At 61.1% G+C, this 19051-nt stretch overlaps 1 protein-coding gene across 11 annotated transcripts; it reads right to left on the bottom strand.

Annotated features, from left to right (window-relative positions):
- Positions 1 to 981: 981 nt before the first annotated feature.
- Positions 982 to 19037, bottom strand: ADAM11 (ADAM metallopeptidase domain 11). Of its 11 annotated transcripts, none has more exons than XM_073889123.1 (26): positions 18301 to 18784; positions 10100 to 10176; positions 9837 to 9903; positions 8733 to 8818; positions 8568 to 8643; positions 8089 to 8155; positions 7953 to 8020; positions 7531 to 7605; positions 7380 to 7451; positions 7015 to 7181; positions 6402 to 6486; positions 6203 to 6293; positions 6019 to 6070; positions 5419 to 5518; positions 5267 to 5338; positions 5064 to 5156; positions 4603 to 4683; positions 4009 to 4059; positions 3643 to 3706; positions 3311 to 3410; positions 2961 to 3080; positions 2700 to 2868; positions 2496 to 2610; positions 2318 to 2408; positions 1643 to 1660; positions 982 to 1129 (listed from the first exon to the last, which is right to left on the bottom strand). In XM_073889123.1, the coding sequence occupies exons 1-26, from the start codon at positions 18553 to 18555 to the stop codon at positions 1114 to 1116; spliced, it is 2328 nt and encodes a 775-aa protein (XP_073745224.1). In that variant the 5' UTR covers positions 18556 to 18784; the 3' UTR covers positions 982 to 1113. The 11 variants fall into 11 exon arrangements, with proteins under 11 accessions (XP_073745224.1, XP_073745220.1, XP_073745225.1 ...); XM_073889122.1 differs by lacking the exon at positions 982 to 1129 and adding an exon at positions 18927 to 19037 and having other exon boundaries at positions 1494 to 1660; positions 18301 to 18476; XM_073889119.1 differs by lacking the exon at positions 2700 to 2868 and adding an exon at positions 18927 to 19037 and having other exon boundaries at positions 987 to 1660; positions 18301 to 18476.
- Between the last annotated feature and the right edge of the window lie 14 nt (positions 19038 to 19051).

Here is a 19051-nt window from a genome sequence, read left to right as displayed (position 1 = left end):
AAAGGGGCTTGAGGACTTTTCTAGAAGCTGAGGATCATGTCTGAGACCTGCCTTTTTTCTTACCTCCTCTTGTACATCGCAGGCAAAACCCCTAACCCTCCAGTCACTGGGCCACCCCTGGCCTTTCCTGCTTGGGAGAGTCCTCCCTGGGAAGATGGCCCAGCCTGGGACCCCTAGGCCGTGCTGGGGGAGCACCTAAACCCTGAGTCAGCCCCAGAATCACCCTTCTTGAAAGGGGGGGAAGGTGCCATTTTATTTCAGGGACTGGATTTTCTAGACTCCCAAATACATGTGTCCTGGCAGGGACAACAGGGTGGTCATTTTGCAATTGAAGACAATCTGGGATGTGTGGTCATTGTACCCATAACCTAGGCCTTGGGCACAGAACAGGCAGCTTTGGTTTGAATCAGCACTCATTCTTCTCTCCAAGGTCAGCAGGGCTGTGCCGAGGGACACGCAAGTCTGCCCTGCCCCTTCCTGGCTTGGGGAGGGCTCTGTTCAATGAGAGGACTTGGAGTGTGATCATCCCAGGGGAGGGTCCCAGGGGATGGCCATGCCTTGGTTCCTCCGGTCCCTCCCACAAATGTCAAAATATCCCAACTTCCCTCGCCCCAGCACCCCCAAAGTTACATTCATCAGTTAAGATTCAGTAAAAAAAAAAAAAAATGTAGATGTCAGCCCCCTCCCCCGAAGTCCCAGAGAGTTAAAACCCTGGTCCCAGCTGCCTGGTTTTGAGGAGGGGCCGTCCCAGGCCCTGCCCACTGGGGGGCATCCCTCTCACCGCCCCCCCACCCTTGAGCTGTGGCAATCCGTGTTGATGGAAGCTACATTCACACAGGGAGAGTTGGTGGGCGAGGCCAAAGCCGCGTGGGGGGGGTGGGGGACCATGAGGGGAATGCCCCAGGCCCGGTCCACCCTGGTGGAGTGAAGGGCAGGGCCACAACCCCCCTCCCCGCCAAGCCCCCCCCCCCCCCCCCCGTGGGGCCAGGAGTTGAAAGGCTTGGGCCTGGAAGACATTTGCATGGTGCCTCCCTCCGTGGCTGGGCAAGGGCAGCCTCGTGGTTCAGGGCGGAGAGACGGTGGGCGCCAGGCTCGGAGGGAGGGGGGTGGCACTTAGGCCCCTCCGGACCTGGAACGGAGAGGGGGCATCAGGGGAGGAGGTGAGGCAGGGCCCAGAGGGAGAGCCCCTGAGCCGGGCCCTGGGAGGTCAGTGCTAGGCCCTAGAGGCGGCAAGTTACAGGCTGCCCAGGGAGGGGATCTGGTGGGAAGTTCAGACAGCGGTGACATGGAAGACAACACAGATGGGACGCAGAGGTAGGCTCCCCTCCCGGGAGAAGGGGCTGCGGGGGGACACAGCTCCAGGACCCACCTGGCCAGGGGTGGTCTGCCCATAGGAAGGGCAGGAGGAAATGGACCAAGGCCTGTGGGGGCAGGCGGGCGGGAGGAAGGGACAAGGGCAGACGGAGGACTTCCTTCCCGGGACAGGGCTCTCCCGCCCCTGTAGTGACAGCAGGGGTGGGGGAAGCAGCCCCCAGCTCCCCATCAACAGAATGCGAGGTGACCAATGAGATGGAGGAGACAGGGACAGCGAGAGGGATGACGTGGCCGGCGTCACACTGCCCCCTGCTGGGTCGGGGCGTACCTTCCCCGGCGGATGTTTCTTCAGGAGCCAAGGAGAGGGCAGGCAGAGAAAGAAAGGAAAAGGAGCCATCGGTGACCTTGCCCTTCTCTCAGGGAGGGCCTTCCTGGCTCCCATGAGACTCCTGGCCCCAGAGATGGGCCAGGGTCCCCAGGACCGGGTCACTAATGATGGGCCTAGGAAGAGACGCCTGGGTTTGAGTCCTGTCTCAGCAACTAACTCATCAAGTGACCCTGGGCCTCAGGTCCCTCCTCTGCACCGTGCAGGTGTTAAACCAGCTCGAGGGCCCCAGGCCCAGATGCCCACAGAACACCGTGGGCTACGTGGGGCCTAGGGACGGAGGACGCGGCCGGTTTCCAGCAGCCCCTGCTGGGCTCCACCCCACGGGGCCGTGCTGGGATGCCCTGAGGCCCAGTCTTCTCCTTTTGCAAGAAAAGCTGGGAATCAGGATTGTTAATGTAAAATCTTTTGGTGTCTTTGGTTCGTCTGTTTTTGTTTTTGTTTTTTTAATCTCTCGGAAATGTGAGCAAAACAAGACCGTGTGGCTGACTGACTCCGACTGTGATGTGTGAGCTTATTTAGCTAACTTCTCAGGGAGGCCCCTCAGCTTCAACGGTCTGGGGTTCTGACACCCCCCAAGAACGCCAAGGGACGGGGGGCCGTGTGTGTGTCTCTTACTTAAATCCCCAGCCCGTGCCTCCCAGGACGATGGCTGCAACCAGGACAGCCCCTGCGATGGAGCCGATGATGATGTTGGTGCCGCTGGGACCTGGCGAGGAGGGCAGGGCTTGGTTGGCGGGGACAGGCATGGAGAAGGGGGGAGACAGGGCCCCACCCCGGCCAGCTCCAGCCTCACCCTTGTATCTCTCCGTCTCCCCCGTGGGGGAAGACGTGGGCAGGGGGTTGTGAATGCTGCAGTCTTTGCCTGTCCAGTCTGGCTGACAGATGCACTTGCCTTCGTTGCTGCAGACCTAGAGGTGGGGTGGGGCCGGTAGAGGTGAGCGGGGGCCCTGTCCCCTCTGGGAGCCCCTCCCGGCACCCCTGGCCTCCAGGCACCCACCCCATGGTGGGAGCAGATCCGGCGCGCCCCGCTGCCAGGGCAGGTGCTGAAGTTGAAGGTAGAGGCTGGTAGGCACCGATGATCCAGACACAGCATGTTGGGCCCGCAGGCTGTGCCATCCTCCACGTAACTCAGGTCGGAGCCATCAGCCAGTTGTACGTGGCCACCCCTGGGGAACCGGCGAAGCCAGCCTCAGCCCTTGCCACCCACCCCCATCACGGCTGCAACCCACCCTTCCCCAGACAAGGTCTCAGCCCATACCTGCAGTCCAGCTCCTTGCCCTGGTGGTAGAAGGTAACACTGTTGATGTCTCCCCCTAGGTCCCCCAGTCGAGGAGCTCCAGAGATGTTGACGCAGAGAAGGAAGCCACAGAGCACATCCCTGTTGGGGCAGCGTGGAGACAGTGAGCCCCAAGTCTGACCTCCAACCCAAATGCTACTACTACTACTGAACTTGAATCTGCCCTCTCCCCACCACCTGATTTTTCACATATTCTCCACTGGGACTCACAGGCTCATCCAGGAACCTGCTGTCCCAACTCTGAAAAAAAAAAAAAAAACCCTCTTGGGTCCCAAAGCTGGGGAGGCCAACCAGGAGCCTTGGCAACTCACTGTTTATTGCACTGGACCCAGCCTGACCCCTTGCGCCCACAGTTCCCACGCTCTGTCCCCTCCACGTTCAGCTTCTCATAGCAGAAGCGATCAGCAGCCGCTGTAAGGAGATGATGCCAGCCGTCACCCACTCACCCCAGAACCCGCCCCAGGACCTCAGGCCTGCACCTCCAACACTCTGGCCTGACCCCCAACCCAGCTGGGTTCGCTGAGATTCTGGACAGCCACACACTCGGTAGAGGGCATATTTAGCCAGAACTTACCCCTCCCCAGCCTCTTGATTCTGGGCCCTCCAGAGTCGTCCCCTCTCCCATTCCTAGCTAAAGACTCACCATGGCCCCAGAGGGCTTGGCACTGCCGGTCCCGGGTTTTGCAGCGACCTCCATAGCAGCGGCCCTAAGGAGCAAACAGGAGACAAGGGACCGAGACACTGAGTGGTCGGAATGGATATAAAACAAGAGAGTCGTTAAGCGTCTGCCTTTGGCTCGGGTCATGGTCCCAGGGTCCCGGGATCGAGCCCCGCATTGGGCTCCCTGCTCCGCGGGAAGCCTGCTTCTCCCTCTCCCACTCCCCCTGCTTGTGTTCCCTCTCTCGCTGTGTCTCTCTCTGTCAAATAAATAAATAAAATCTTTATTAAAAAAAAAAAAAGACTGTATTGAGCCAGAGGCCCCGAGGGGGAGAGCCCCAACCCAGCATACCTGTTCCTGATCGCAGTAGTAACCGTCCAGCTTGTGCAGGTTAGGGGGACACTGTGGACAGAGGGACTGGGCTGAACAGAGCAGCCCCAGGGCTGAGAGTTGAAGAATAAAGGGGTGTCAAATGCCCCCTCAACGGGCTCATAGTAGTACAGAGCTCTTCCAAGTCAGGAACAAGAGGTCTGGCTCAGAACTCAGACCACACAAATTGGCAAGTCCCATAGCCTCTCCAGTCTCCCTGTTTCCTGTGACTACTTCACAGGGCTGGGAGAACTTAATGGAACTAAATACCTGGCACGTAATGAGAACTTAAGACATGTTAACTAATACTATTATACACTCTGATCTTGAGCACACACCAACCCCGTGCCAGGCCCTTGGAACCCCAGCCAGACTATGCTGATTTAATGATGGAAGGAGCAAAACCAGGAGGCATGGAGAACCCGTTTCACAGGCGAAGAAAATGAGCCTGACCAGCAGCGACAACGCCAGCAGCGGAGCGGAGGGGCGCAGATAACAATAGCCCCGCGGAGCCAAACCTTTAAGGATAGGGGTTGCCTCCCACTGGGACCCTTAGGGCGGCTGGACTGGACGGACCTGGCTCGAGTCCCCGGTGCAGGTCTCCGCGATGTCGCACTCGTTCACGGCCTCTCGACAGGACACACCCCGCGGCTCGTACTGGGAAGGGGATGCGTTTCGCGGCTCAGACCAGGACCCCGGACTCCGCGCCCGCCTTCCCCGAGGCCCCGCCCCCCGGCCGCTCCCAGCCCAGTCAGCACCGCCCCTAGGCCGGCTCACGGTTCCGCCCCTCCCACCGCCTCTGGGTAGGTGCCCCGCCCCGCTCCTCGTAGCCCCGCTCTCAACAGGCCCTTGGGGGCGCACGCCCGCCCTTCTCCCTCTCCATTGGCGCTTTCTTCGCCTCAAGTCCCGCCCCCACATTTGCCCCGCCTCCAGCGGCTCCTCCTCCCTGAGTCCCGTCCCTTATCCGGCTGTCCTGTCCGCAGCCTGGTCCCTCCTGGTGCCGCCTCCATCCCGCCCCGGCGGTAGGTGCCCCTCACCTTGCAGCGGCGACAGCAGAGTCCGTCGCTGCACATGGCGTCGTGAGTCAGGGTGCATTTCTTGCAGCAATTCCCGCCCGCACGGCTGCACTCCTGAGGGACGCGGGGACAAGGGGAGGGAGGTGGGTAAGCCCTGACCTTCCCCACCCAGACCTTCTCTGGCGCGCCCCCGTCCCGCACCTGGCGCCGCACCAGTCTCTCACCTGCACCGAGCCACAGTCGCACTCCTCCCCCGCCTCCACGAAGCCGTTCCCACACTCAGGCGGGTCCAGGAGCTGGACGGGGAAGGGGTGTCGGAGTCTGGCCGGGACCTTGCCCAAGCCTCGCTCCCATATCCCCGCCCTGGGGCTGGTACCTTGAGGGGCTTGTTGAAGAGACAGCTCCCGCCTCCCTCCTGCAGAAACTGGTTGTACTCGTCGATACTGCAGCGCGAGAACTTGCGGGGCAGGTAGAACCTGGGCGGGGGGCAGGGGACGGAGCCGCTGAGTCCCCGCCGCGCCCTCCCCTCCAGCCCACTCTCGCCCCTTCTCAAGACTGGGGATGGGGTGCACGGGGGGACTCGGTGACCATCTCGAGGAGGCTGAGGATCTCCGTGCCAGGAGAGGGCACGGTCATCCTCCTGCCTGCCCATCAAGCGGAAGTGGGCAGCGGACGTTGCTCCTGTCCCCTTCCCGAAACCTCAGGACGGCTCAGAGCGGGAGGTTGGAGAGCTGAGGGGGGAAGGTGCCTCCACACGAGGCTTTGGCGGCGCCCAGTGGCCACGGCGCACACTACAGGCTGCCAGTTTGTGTCTGGCTAGGGAAAGTGGGTCTCCTTGGGCAGTGTCCTCAGAAAACTGGGCTTTTTGAAATCCTAAGTGGGCCCGATAGCTGGGCCTCTTGAGCACTGCCACCCAGTGCTCCCTATGGTTCTCCCTCGCCCAAGACCGTCCCCTAGCTTGTCCCCAAGAACTCACCCAGTGTCTTCCATGATGCAGCCCAGCCAGTTGTCTGGACATTTGCAGTCCCCTGAGAGGTGAGCAGGTGGATATAAGGGAGGGTGGAGGACTGCCCCCCTCCCACAGTCACCCTCCTCACTTCTAGAGCTGCTGGGAGTGGGTCTGGGCTGGTTGTGGGGCCACATGGGGTCTTCTTTGATACCTGCGGAGCTCCGGTGTTTATTCCACATCATGCCCAGGTTCTGCCCCAGCGTCTGGGCCAGGGTCACTGCCATGGCGCCCATGTTGTCATACTTGGGGTGAGGAAGATGGAGCACACAAATGTCTACATCTCTCGTGCCCTTCACAGCCCCCTCCCTTTAACGCCCACCGCCATCCCAGCCATGCCCCACACAGCTCACCTCATTCACACCTCCACCCCTGGACAAGGAGCAGATGCCCCCCACGTAGGCAGCCCCGCTACTGGTGCTCTGGAAAGTCCTGCCCCTGGAAGGGAGAGGGTTGTCAGGAGAAACCCCTGCCTTGCTCACGGTGGCTTCCCTAGGCTGTGAGGGGCAGACTGGGGAGCCTCGCACACTAGAGCCCTCCCTCAGGGAGGGGAGCCCGTCCTCATGTCAGCCTGTGTGACCTCGGCAAACCCCTTCCTCTCTTTGGGTTTGTTTGCCCATGAGCCACATGACAGGCTCCTATGAGATCATCTCTAACTGCAGATTTCTTTCCTTCTATCCGAGCACTGAGTCCCTGAGGAAGGGATGCTGGGGCAGTTTGACAGGAGAAGAGGGGACAAAAGGGGAGCTGATAGGCAGAGGAAGATCAGTGGGGACCGGAAAAAGAGGCATCAGCCTAAGATACAGGGGAAGATGCCCAGCCTATGGCAAGTGGCTGGGGGGCTGGTGCAAGGTGAGCCCAGGTCCCAGACCCCGCGGGAGCCCCTGGCGCCAAGCGAGCATCCGGCAACCCTGCGTGCGGCAGCAAGCAGCAGAGCCTGACAGGACGTGTGGGGCGGGGACTCACGAGAAGAGATGGGTGGCATCACTGGGCTCAGGCAGGCCCTCCCGCCGATAGACCATGAGCTGGGCCAGGGTCTCCAGGAGGTCATCCTGCACCTGGATCTTGTCCCCATCTGCCCACGTTTCCATGGCAACCAGCACGATGCGGGTATTGAGCTGCTCCTTGTACATCTGGGCCCGGAGGGAAGAAGGTAAGGGTGGGGCTGGAGGGTAGGAGAGGGTGGGGGCACAGGGCTGGAGGAGGGCCTCAGTCTGTCTCTTCAGGAAGTGGGGATCAGAGGCTGATAGGGCCCTGCCGAGTTCACCCCAAGCATGTGTGCGGCGGGCCAGTGGCGAGGGAGGAGAGGGAAGGGAAGTGGGGTGGCTCACCACATCTGCCAGGTTCACAACGGACTTGGCAAAGTTGCTGGTGAGGACCACCGACTGGCGCATCTGCTCAAACTGGGAGGGAAGAGAGTGGGTGGAGGGCCAGGCAGCTTTGGGCCCCCCTCCCAGAATTGCCCCCAGGCTGGGAACTTACCAGCTGGTGGTCGTTGACCACGATCAGCTCCACGTACTTGGTCTCACTGTGCACGGTAGGGTGGCCCCGGCGGACCTGGGCGGTGGGTGGGCACTTGGGATCAGTCCCCTCCAGGCCTGGCGTCGGGGCCAAGCCATGGGCAGACTCAGGGGTGCTGAACTCCAGTCAGGGATAATGCCGGTCCCCCCACTGGTGGGTTTCCCCTCCCTCCCCAGCCTTTGGTACGAGGGCAGTCAGCCTCAGTTTGTCCATAATTCGGGCGGGTGGAGACACGGGTGTTAGGAAATGGGGTGGGGAGCTTCCTCTCAGGCGTGGTACCCTGGCCCCCAGCCACATCAGTCTGGGCCCTCCTTTGCCCCCGTCATGGATGGGGTGTCCTTCTGCTCTGGACCGCAGCCCGAGGTCTGTGCGGGCCCCCGTACCTGCCTTTTCCTTCTCAGCCTCGGCCGGTTCACAGGAGCAGAATGAGCAGGGGCAGCAAATAGGCAGCCTGGGGGGAGGGGCCAGGTGAGGGGGGCACAGCCGGCCCCCTCCCCAGCCCCACTTTCCCTCCCTTACCTGGTTCCCTGCATCCGAGGGGGACTGGGAGGAGAGGGGTCCGGTAAATGAGGTGGGGAAGGGGTCCCTGAAATGAGGGGGAATTAGTTTTTGGCGGGGGGGGCGCCGACCAGGTCTGCTCCTGAGCCCAGATGGGGGAAAGCTCCAGCCCTCCCCCCCACCCCACCCCAGGGTGACCCAGAACTGGCCAGAGCTCCCATGTCGGATCTGATCTCCCAGATGCTCAGATTCCGGGGTCAAGACCTGGGGGCGCCCTGAGAGATAGGGGCAAAGGACACTGGAGCCCGATGGGAGGTTACTTGGGGGACAGAGGGGACATTGGAGCTGAGGGCACAGGGGGAGGGAACCAGAGCTGGGGTGACTGAGGAGGGCAGTAAGGCTGAGGTCACCAAGGGAGGAGGCAGCGACAGCCATTGGGACAAGCCACAGAGGGTGTGCGTGCGCAGCAGGGCTGTCAGAGGGGACCGTGAGGGGCTCACCTGTGGGGGTTCCTGAGTCCTGGCCATCTCGCGGGGCTCCAAGATGTAGGTGAAGTTCCCATCAGAGAAGACCCCACTGCAGAGAGAGAGGCGCAGGTCCCCACCTGCATCCCCAAGCCAGGGACAAAGGCTCTTCCCCTTCTCCCAGCCCCTGCCTGTACTCACTGCAGCCCCTGGCAGGTGGACAGGGCAGCAAAGGATTGGGGGTTCCCCCGGAGCTTCCCCTGGTAGTAGCAGTGATCCCCGGCCCCCTGGAGGAGGAGCAGAACATGAGCAGACATGCCCCCAGCCCTGGCGTGAAGGCAGGAGGAGCAGGGAGGGGCCCCGCGGCTGCTGGGTGTGCGGCTGGCCATGGTCCCTGGGTACACCTGGGGATCTGGAGCCTGGTCCTTACTCTGGATGTGCTCCTCATTTGCTCTTTCACCTGGGCGGGTGCCTAGTCCTCCCTGGGCCCCCTTCACCTCACCTACAAGATGAGGAAGTTGGGCTACCTCAGTGGTTCTTAGCCATTGCAGGGGCAGGGGGGGCTGGTGCATAGTTCATAGACTCCTCTGAGGAGAGCTAGCACTCGGGGGCCAGGCACGGCTCTAAGCACTTACACTGAGGAGCGCACTTAATCAGATGAAAGCTGTGGACTCAGCCCCAGCACACACAAGTGCACACACAGTGTGTTCACAGAGACCACCGCCTGGGCGGACACGGTCTGCGGCTGAGGAACTGTGAGCAGCATGTGTCCTCTTGGCCGGGGCTCTCGGGTCAGAGGGGACAAGCACCCCACTCCCTGCTCCTGCAGAATTACTTGTGCTCCAGTTCCTGAACCGGCTGGGTGGGGGGTGGGGGGTGGGGAGGAGGCTATTTATAGACACTTCTTCATCTTTGCTCAAGCCCCTGGGCCTCTGGGGCTGGGACCCTGGTGTCCCGGGCAGCCAGGAATTTCCAAGGCTTTGGTGCTGAGGAAGAAGGGCACTTCCCCAACGGCCACCTCCTAGAAAAGTCTGGGCAGGGAGCAGGGAGGGTCCTTGAAGGCCTCCATGTCAGGCAGAGAGGCCGACTGGGGGAGTCAGACCTTGGGAGCTGGGTGAAGGGCTCAGGCTCCATGCCATTCAATACGCCACTCTGACTCCAACCCTTGGAGCCTCCATGGTGGGGAGAGATGGAGGGTCCCAAGGGGCTGGGCCCACCCAAGTATAGAGTATACCTTGGACCCCATCTCCAATGACCACCTGTCCCTTCATTCCGTCTCCCCTGTCCCCTTCCAAAGGCACTCACGGTGTTGTGCTGGGTTGTCCCCTCCCGGCTAAAATGGCGCTCCACATATTGCGAGGAGAGGAGGTGACTGAAACAGACAGAGCGGGGCAGGAGGAAGGAGGGGGGGTCGCTGCTGGGGCTGGATCAGACTTGGGTCCCTCACCTCAGCTCAGATCCAGGGCCCCTGCCCCAGCCCTGCCCCCGCCTCCCCACCCAGCCAAGTCAAGACCATGCCTTGCCCACCCGCCTGCTGCCCTTCCTTCCAGGCTCAAGGCCACACTCACTGGTTCAGCTCCAGGTCCAGAGTGAAGTTTGAGTTGAAGGCTGGGATGACAAAACTCACTTGGGCCAGGTGGACAGGCTGGGGGTGGGGGGAGGGCGGAGGGGAATCAACCTGGGGAACCTCAGGACAAAGACAAGCGCTGGGGGGGGGGAGCAGCCCAGCAGCTAAGGGGACCATTGATTTGGGGGGAAAGAGCTCATCTTCCTCCAAGACCCTGTTCCTTTCCTGGGGGCAGGGGCAGGAGTAGGCATCCTGGCACACAGCCACCCTCTGGGCCAGGGCTCGGTGAGCAGCATAGGGGGCAGGTGCCAGCCCACCCTCTCTGGTGTTGGCACCCCCTAGGGCCAGGCTACCTGAGCAGCAGGGATGGAAGGCAGTTCAGCCTGCCCACTGCTTCACGCCAGGCCCTCCCTGCTGTTGGCAGGGCCAGCCCCGCCCTCAAGTGGACTAAAGAGAGCCCCCCAGAAGTACCATGGGAAAGGGGCAAACTGGAGATGGGGGTGCAGTGTGACCCCCGGGCCCTGCAAACCAGGCCCCTCCCTTCCTGCATCCTGGCCCCAGCCTCAATTGATGGAGGAGGCTCGGACTCTACAGACAGGGTAGCGTGGGTTGGAACTGGAAGCTGGGGTGATGGGCAGATGCCATCCTGTCAGGAGGAGGGAACTTGGCTCCTCCACCCCCAAGTCCATTGCCCTCAGCCTTGCCCAAAGCAGCTCATCTTTAATATTTCAATCCCATGGTTAATTTTTAAACACGGAAGTTTTCCTGATAAATTTTTCAGAGGGGCCTTTGCAGTGGGGCTGGGAGGCTCCAGGTTGTCATGGTGACGTACCAGGCCTGAGCAAGATGGCTGCCCTACCAGGTCTGGGCGCCCAGCTTCTGCGGGGAGTGGGGACTCCAGACCTGAAGCTAGTGTGCCTGGAGGAACAGTGACCTCCAGAGAAGGGGCAGGAGAGTCTGTGCTACGGGGATGAGGGGGACTCTCACATCCCCACTCCAAGCATCAGGTCTCACAAAAGACCCGGAAGCACAGCAAGGGCCTGAGACGGACTAGAGCCTTTTTCACGCCCCTATCCATTTAAGAAGACTGGAACCCAGACCCCCAGGTGAGGGTCCTACCACCGGGCCATGCAGGTGTGAGGCTTTTCTCCTAGGCTGCAGGGTGGAAGGGAGCCCCAAGGTCACGAAATCTCATAGCCTAGTGCTAGTTGGCTTTCTTATCAGCCACCTAGATTTCTCATTTTTACTGAGTACTTATTATGTGCCAGGCACTGTTCTAAATACAAGCATTATCATATCTGATCTACACGAGCCCGTGGGATAGAAGCCACTGCTACCCTCCTCTGACAGATGGGGAGCCTGAAGGACAGAGAGGCTAACTAACTTGCTCAAAGTCACACAGCTAAGAAGTGGTGCAGCTGGGATTCAAGCCTACAGAATCAGCTTCCAAGGCCTTCTCACCCCAAAGGTGAAGTAAGATAGAAAGGGCCAAGTGTCCATGAGAGGCCCTAGGAGAGGGGGGTTGAGGTGGGGGTGAAGGGCCAGCGCCGGGTAGGCAGCCCTCTGAGCTCCAAGGACACTGACTCACCCCACCCCAGGCTGACTGAGCTCAAGCTCTATCCCAAGCCCCCAGAGCGCCGATCAGATTTGAAATAGAACATCAAGGACAAGAAGTCGCTGCTTTCCTCTTCCCGCCCCGGCCTGGCCCATCTCTGCTTTCTCCCTGTCCCCGGGCCTGGACTACTGTACCCCTCCCACCCCACGCCCTTGGCTTGGACTATCCCTGCCCTCCCTCTCCCCTCCTGGGTCTGCTCTGTGTCTGCCTTCCCCATCCATCCCTGCCCCAACTACCTGTGCCCTCCCCTGTCCTCAGGTCAGTATCCGCTTGTTCTTTCTGACCCCCCCCACCCCCACTGATAAGCCCCTATCTCTGCCCCTACGGGCCCCCGTCCAGGCCCCTTGGCCCAAGCCCATTCTCTGAGGCTGTGCAGCTTCAGGGATGAGCCAGCAGCCTCTCTGAGCCTCAGATTTTCCCACTGAAAATGGTATACGATGAGCCCAGATAGATGCAAGGCTGTGAAGTTGGCTTTGTGTGGTGGGGGTCGTCTTGGGCCAGGAGAATTCTGGCAGCATCGGCCCTGGTGCTAGTAGAATGTCCACCGCTCAGGAAGTCAGCGAGCTCACCCATCTGGCCTCCCCCATCTCTGGGCAGACCAAGCTGACCCCCACTCTGGGGAAAGCCCAGACTGGTGGAAGAGCAGACACTAGGGTCCTTTCTGTCCTCACCACCTCCCACAGCCTCATTGTTCCCCACCTGCTCAGGCCTACCCTGGGCTGGGCTGCCCCTTCCCCAGCAGGACCCAGGGCCCAGGCCAGATAAGGGCAAGGGCAGCTGCGGGGGCTGGGGGCTGGGCCTGAGAGGAGACAGCCCAGGGAGGGCTAGGGAGCCACCAAAGGTGCTAGAGGAAGGGGAAGGAAATCAGAACGCTGGGCAGGGGCTACATGGGGACAAGCTCTGTCCGCAGGAAGTGAAAGATCAGGCAAGCCCACCTCAGTCCCCAGGAACTCTGTACCCCAGGCACCTCCTGCTGGCCCCAGACTCCTAAGACACCCCCCCCTCCCCCAGCCAAGCTTTAGGCCCGAGTTCTATCAAAGCCGAACAGCTCCTTACTTGGTCTGCCTCCTGCCCCTGACCTGCCCCTGACCTCTTCCATTATCCCTCAGTTCCTCCCCTGGGAGCCCCTTCTGTCCCCTGCCACCCGCCCGCCCTCCTCCGTGCCCAGCTCAGCGCTGCTGGTGACTGGCCGGCCGGGCCTCGACCCCGTGCCCTGCTCTTGCCTCTCACTCCCCGGCCATCCGGCTCTCACGTGCCCTGGCTCATTTGATCCCAACCCGCCCAGGTCGTCTGGTGCTCATTTTACAAATGGCAGGCCAAGGCTCAGGGAGAGACACTTGGAGGTGACTGGCCCAGGGCCACGCTGGGGAGGTGCGGGGTGAGATCTCAGCCTGCGGGGGCTGGGGTTCATGTCTGCCACAGCAGCTCGGCCACCTGGCTTCGGTGACTGCCCTCCCTGAGGCTCCCTTGTTACCAGCCCGTCCATCCCTCGGCTTGGGCTTATGCCCCGTGTCAGGCTCAGCCAGATTCAGGGGGCAGAAGGAAGGAGGCAAAAATCCCACTGAAGTCCCCGAATCACAAATGCAGACGCCAGGCCTCCAGCCTAGACCCACAGAATCACAGACTTGGGAAGGGGGAGACTGAGGGTCTCGGGGGTTCTCAGATGCTCCAGTATATTTGAGTGTCCAAGCATTGCCCTTCAAACTGTCACCCCAAATCCCTCCACCAGAACCCCCGTCTCCTCCCATGGCTTTCTCCTCCTCACCTTCATCTGCAAAGCCCGCACCCCCCAACCCATGAGTGCAGTGGACCCTCTACTCCTGAGCTGGCCCGTCACCCCACCTCAACCCCCCTCTCCTAGGGCCTCAGCTCTGGACATCTCTGATCACTGATTCAACTTTTCACACGGCCACCTTTAGTCCCCTGAGCACACAACATGCCCATGTTTTCCCCCCTGCCCAGGGGCTCCACACTCATGTTGAATGGAAAGGCATCAGAAGGCCTGAGCCTCAGTTTCCCCATCGGTAGGATGGGGTTGTCATGAGGGTCAGATGGAAGCCCTTCTTAATGTGTTATTATCACAAGGATTAGTAATCATAATCATAACAGTTGAAGAACAAAGTGTAAATGTTCCCGCTGAGCAGGGCTTTGAGGAACTAGCCGAACCACATGGGCTGGGTGGCTGCCGATGGCAAGGAGCCAGAGACGCAGGGCCCCCACCTGGGTGGGGGGGACATCCCCTCCCCACGGCAGCTGTCGCCCACGATGTGCTGAGGCTCAACTGATCAGCAGGACTGTGGGAATCCCAGACAGAACAGTTGAACAAATTTCTGATAATGGGATTTTACCTACATTTTGAGGACAGAGTCACTTCCTTAGAGGGTCATGAGTCCTTCTGGGGACAGACTCTAGGCAACTGGGTCCCTCTAGGCAACCAGGAGGGGGTGATCAGGCAAGGCCAAGCCCACAGGCCAGAGTCTGGGGAGGACTCAAGACTCCTGCCGCGTTGTGCCCACCCCCACCAGCACCACCCGGAGCCTGACAGGTAACCCCCAAATGCGCAGGTTTCTGTCTCGGACACCAGCCCTCACGCTAGTCCAGCTGCCCACACCCCGCCCCGAACACTCGGGAGCGAGGGCAGGCCTCACAGATGTTGAACATCTGTTCTTGCCAGATCCTAGGCAGGACACCTGACAAACATCATCGCCTCTGATCCTCCCTCCAAGCAGCCTGGCGAGATGGAGACGACTCTTAGCCCCTTTTATGGGTGAGGAAGGTGGGATTCAGAGGCAGCAGAACCAGGAGCCGCCAAGGCTGCTCCCCCCACCGCCACCCCCAAAGCCTTTCAGACCCAAGCCTAGTCTCATGCCGGGGCTCAGTTCACGGCCCTCACCTTTGCAGAGCAAGCCGGGGCGGGGCGGGGCTGGCCAGCACAAGTCCCAGGGGCGACTTCCAGCCATCAGCCCCCTCCCGGGAACCATCTCCTACCTCCAATCCCAGGACAGAGCTGCAACCTTGGCTGCAAAGACCAAGTCTGGCCATGGCCCTAGTGGGGTATGAGGGCTCCAGGCCCAAGGCCCTGTGGCTCCCTGCCGAGGACTGCCATCCAGTAAGGGCTGGGGACTGAGCCTTGCCGGATTGGCCCCCACCCCTACAGCAAGAAAACACCAACCCGCCGAGGGCTTCGGGGGTAGCATTTCCAGTAAACGCTGGTCTGGACAGCTTTCATAGGAGCTCAGCCCAGTGACTGGGGTCCCCCGCCTCTGGCTGGCTCTAGTATATGTCTGTCTCCTAGGCCTGGAGCCTGGAACCTCTCCACCCTCAATTGTTTGCTTCCCCACATCTTGCCCTTGTCTTGGTTCTGACGGAGTCTGGGTTTCCCTAGGGGGCAGATATGACCCACACAGCAGCTCTGTGTGGATTAGAAAAAGGTTCCCCTCAGAAACATGTAGCCTCATGAGCCCACAGATTTCATTCAGTCCACTTGCCCGGGCACTCTTGTGCAGTGAACAACCAGGCCAACTGCCCATGGTGGCCCTGCTTGTTCTGTCTCAATCTTCAGCTTCAGGCTCCCTTTGACCACAGGTTTCTGCACTTCCAGAAACTCCCCCTCCTCTCTGGGCCTCAGGCCCAGCTCGCTTCCAAACTGGACAAAAGCGAGGTGTTGAGAGCAGTGGGGCCCCCGTGGCCCCCCTCACTCACTATACCCCTGAGCGGGAGAGGCAGGCACACTCAGAGCATCAATCTTGGGCCTCAGTCTTGATTCGGCTACTTAAGTGATGTGTGACCTGGCTTGTTACTTCACCTCTCTGTGCCCGTCTCCCCATCTGTACAACAGGAATAACAACAGCCCCATCTCCTACAGCTGTGATGATCATTACATACCTCAGTACGTGGAAAGGCATAACACTGCCCCAGTAAGGGCCCAGGAAATTGTCATTTCTCTAGCTTCTAATTCCTTCCCGGCCACCTTCCACCCCCCGCACCCCCGCCCTCCCCTCCCCACAAAAGCCAGGAGCCCACAGCACACAAAAACCTTTCCTATCACTACCTCCGGGAGGTGGATGAGGCTGAGATGAATATTATCATCATCCCGATTTTAGGGATCAGGAAGCTAGGCCTCAGACAGGTGATGTGACCAGGCCAGAGCAGGTGAGCACCCAAAGCCCCCCCCACCCTAGTCCTGCCGGCCAGAGTGCTCCCCCAGACTCGCCACCTGACCCACAGCAAATAGAGATCTTGCTGCTGCCCCAAAACCTCGCTGGGCCTGAGGCCCCAAGCCGATGCAATAATTTTGCCCTGAGCCCAACAGTGCCAGGGTGTGGCACTTCCTGTGGGGACCCGGGCTCAGTGGGGACCCGGGCTCAGTGCTGCACGGGCTCCGTCATCAGCCCCGACGGTCCAACGCCAGAAATGCCTCAGGGAGAAATGCCAGGTGGGAGTAGAGGGTTGCAATGTCTCCTTCCGGTCAGGGGAAACTATTCTGGACATGTCTCTTTGTCTCCCTCGGCCTTCTTTCATCTTGCTGGGTGGCACTGCCCTGGTGCCATAATGGAGAGTCCCTGGAGGCAGAATGGTGCAGTGAGAAGCACCTGGTCTTGGAGAGATTCATTCCGCTGCTTGAGATCTGATTGACTTTGAGCAAGTTACTCAACCTCTCTGAGCCTCAGTTTGCTCATCTGTAAAATGGGCAGGCAGAAGTCACCTTCCTTATGGAGTTGTGAGAAATCCACCTCAGGGGAGACTGAGGTACAGGTGAGGCAGGGCTACAAGTATGTCCCCTGGGGAGGCTGCGGGGAGGTCCCTAGAAAGGCTCAGTGCTGGAGAGGCCCCCACTGGAGGTGACCACTGCCCCACAGATCCACGAACCCTCCACTCCTACCCTCACCCCCTCAGACACCCCGCTGGGCACATTCAGACTTGGTCGCTCACACACATCACACAGCAGAACGACACTTGTCGTCTGCATACCCAACTCATCAAGTCCAGCTACACCCGTTCTGGTCCCCCCCCAACACAGTCCCAGGTGCCACCCAAGCCCGGGCCCCCCCCCCCACTCTCCCTTCAGGAAGGACTAGGCTGAGGAAGCACTCCATTCTCCATCCCTACCTGGCCCCCACACCTTCCGCCTGCACTGTCCTCTGACCACACCACGGCACCACCCCATCCTCCATCTGGACCTCCCCTGAAGCACCTACCAGGGGCCCCAGCATCAGGCTGGGCAGTCAACTCCCAGCCAACACAGGCTTGGGGTGCACAGTTCTTGGGGGGTGACCCCAAGGAAGAAAGCTGGACCAAGGACCAAACCCAGCCAGGACACCCCATTCCTGGCCTTGGGATCATCCTATGGCCCATCTCCCACCTCCCAAGGAGCCTGGGCAGACACTGAAGGCAGCCTCCAACCCCTTTCCTCTCACCCCTGCCCCACTGCCACCCCATCCCCCCCACCCCCACCCAGGCCTGCCTGCCTGGGACCATTAAGCAGCCCCTCCCCCTCCCTGCCTTGAGTGATGGTCCATCTATTATGCATGCTGCCTTCCTGCTCCATTCCATTTCCCGAGTATCCCCCCTGAGCCCCCCCACAAACCCCTCCACCCCCCCTAAGGGCTTTTAACCAAGTACATTAGGCAGGGCCAGATGCCAGTCTGACAGATGTCCGTTTTCCTCCTTCCTCTCTCTGCCCAGCCCAATTTACCTCCCACCATTCCCAGCTGCCAAAACTTCCCAGACCTCCGCTGTACCCCTCCTCTGAGTCTCTCCTCTACACCTCCTATTTCTGCCAGGCCTTCACCATCCCTCCCTCCGCTCCCCCCCCGCCCCACCGTTGGCCTGGCTAACTTTCAGCTTCCAGCTCCTGGAGAGCCGAGGAGTGCTGAATATTCCATCTGGGTAATTATTATTCACATGATATTAATTAATTATTAATTGCAATTAATCTCCTTCATTCCTAACCTTCCTTTGGGAGGCAGGAGGGGCCTGGCAGCTGAAAGGGATGGGGTGGGGGGGGAATGGGGCAGATGGAGCTGGCATTTGTGGGTGAGCTTGGGGCCTCCAACCTTTTTCCGGGACTCCATCCTCAGCAAGGACAGGAAGAAAGACAAGCCTATCAGTGCACAGAGGGAAACTGAGGCAGGAGAAAGCACTGAGCCGTTCCAAGAAAGCCCGCTGAGGGTGGCTGTGAGGAGAAACAGGAGCCCTACCTAATCGGTGCCTGGGCTCTTAGCGGCCTCTCCCTGTCCCCTACTGCCCCCCGGCCAAGCCCCATTTGAGGTAGAACCACTTGCTTTGGCAGGAGGGGAGTGGGGGCGGGTGGAAGGCTGACCCGAGGCTGCATGAGTCCTGGGCATTCAGGGTCCACGGAGGGCAGGGGATCCCCATGATGATTGGAGGGGGGGCCTCGAGTGGGGCCAGGGCTCCCCACTAGTGGGCTCCAGCACCCATCAGGTGGGTAGCCCATTGTGCAGGAGAAGCTGCAGGAGCCAGCGTGTGGGGTAGGGTGGGGGGACCCAAACCCTGGCAGCCCGGTGGCCTTCCTTGGGCTCCAGGCCTGCCTCAGCCCCCTGGCCTCACCACCCAACCCCACTCACCGGGCCCCCTGGTGGCTCCTGGCGGACCCTGGTGTCCAACTGCTGCTTTCGGACCTCTCCCCCAGAGCTCTCCCCCACCAGACGGCTGGGCTCTGTGACCTCAGGGCCTCCCGGACGCCCCAGCTGGGGTGAGACCCGCCAGCGCAGAGCTCCGAAGGGACCCCGGGTCCCAAGACCTGGGGAGACAAGGCCAGAGCTGCAGGCGGCTGCCCACCGAGGGGCAGGAGACTTGGGACTGGGGTGAGCACACCTCATCCCCCGCTCTGGTGTGGCCCTTGGAGCCCTGGGGGAGGGGGATCTGGGCGGGAGGATCTGCTCCCCTGCAGAGGGAAGAGCCCGATGGGGAGGGGGCCAGGAGCTTCCCTCCCGCCGGCCCGTCACGACTGCCCCCCCCCCCGCAACCCGCAGAGACCTGCAGAGTCCGCCGGCCGGCGGCAGGGGACTGGCCGCGGTGGGGCGGGCCAGACGGGGACAGGTGGGCCCCCGCGCTCTCCCCCCTCCCCCGCCCCCCCCCCCCGCGCTCGGACCTGCTGTCACCCCGAGCACTGCAGGAAAATGTGGCTGCAGCAGAAAGCGCCGCAAAAGCCGGGGCGGGGGCCGGGGGCGGCGGGACCGGGGGCACTCACCCGGCGGGGGGAGCAGCGGCAGCAGCAGCAGGAGCGCCGCGAACGCCCAGCGCCGCAGCCGCCTCATGGCTCGCTCATAATCCTCCGGCTCCGGGGGCTGCGGCTGCGAGCGGCTCGGCGCGGCG

This window comes from Callorhinus ursinus, unplaced genomic scaffold, assembly GCF_003265705.2.
Source record: "Callorhinus ursinus isolate GAN/ISIS: 27379988/994484 unplaced genomic scaffold, GSC_fseal_2.0 scaffold102, whole genome shotgun sequence".
Lineage (NCBI taxonomy): Eukaryota > Metazoa > Chordata > Mammalia > Carnivora > Otariidae > Callorhinus > Callorhinus ursinus.
Note: the sequence above shows the minus strand (reverse complement) of the source record. Positions and strands in the feature narration are given on the sequence as shown.

What these genes read in the sequence shown, in the direction of transcription:
- ADAM11 (XM_073889118.1), bottom strand. Translation starts at nt 18,555, where the DNA reads ATGAGGTGTGCTCACCCCAGTCCCAAGTCTCCTGCCCCTCGGTGGGCA. An exon ending in TCCACCTGCCAGGGGCTGCA is followed by an intron (nt 8,644 to 8,732) that starts GTGAGTACAGGC and finishes CTCTCTCTGCAG; the next exon opens with TGGGGTCTTCTCTGATGGGA. An exon ending in TTGTGAACCTGGCAGATGTG is followed by an intron (nt 7,182 to 7,379) that starts GTGAGCCACCCC and finishes CTCCGGGCCCAG; the next exon opens with ATGTACAAGGAGCAGCTCAA.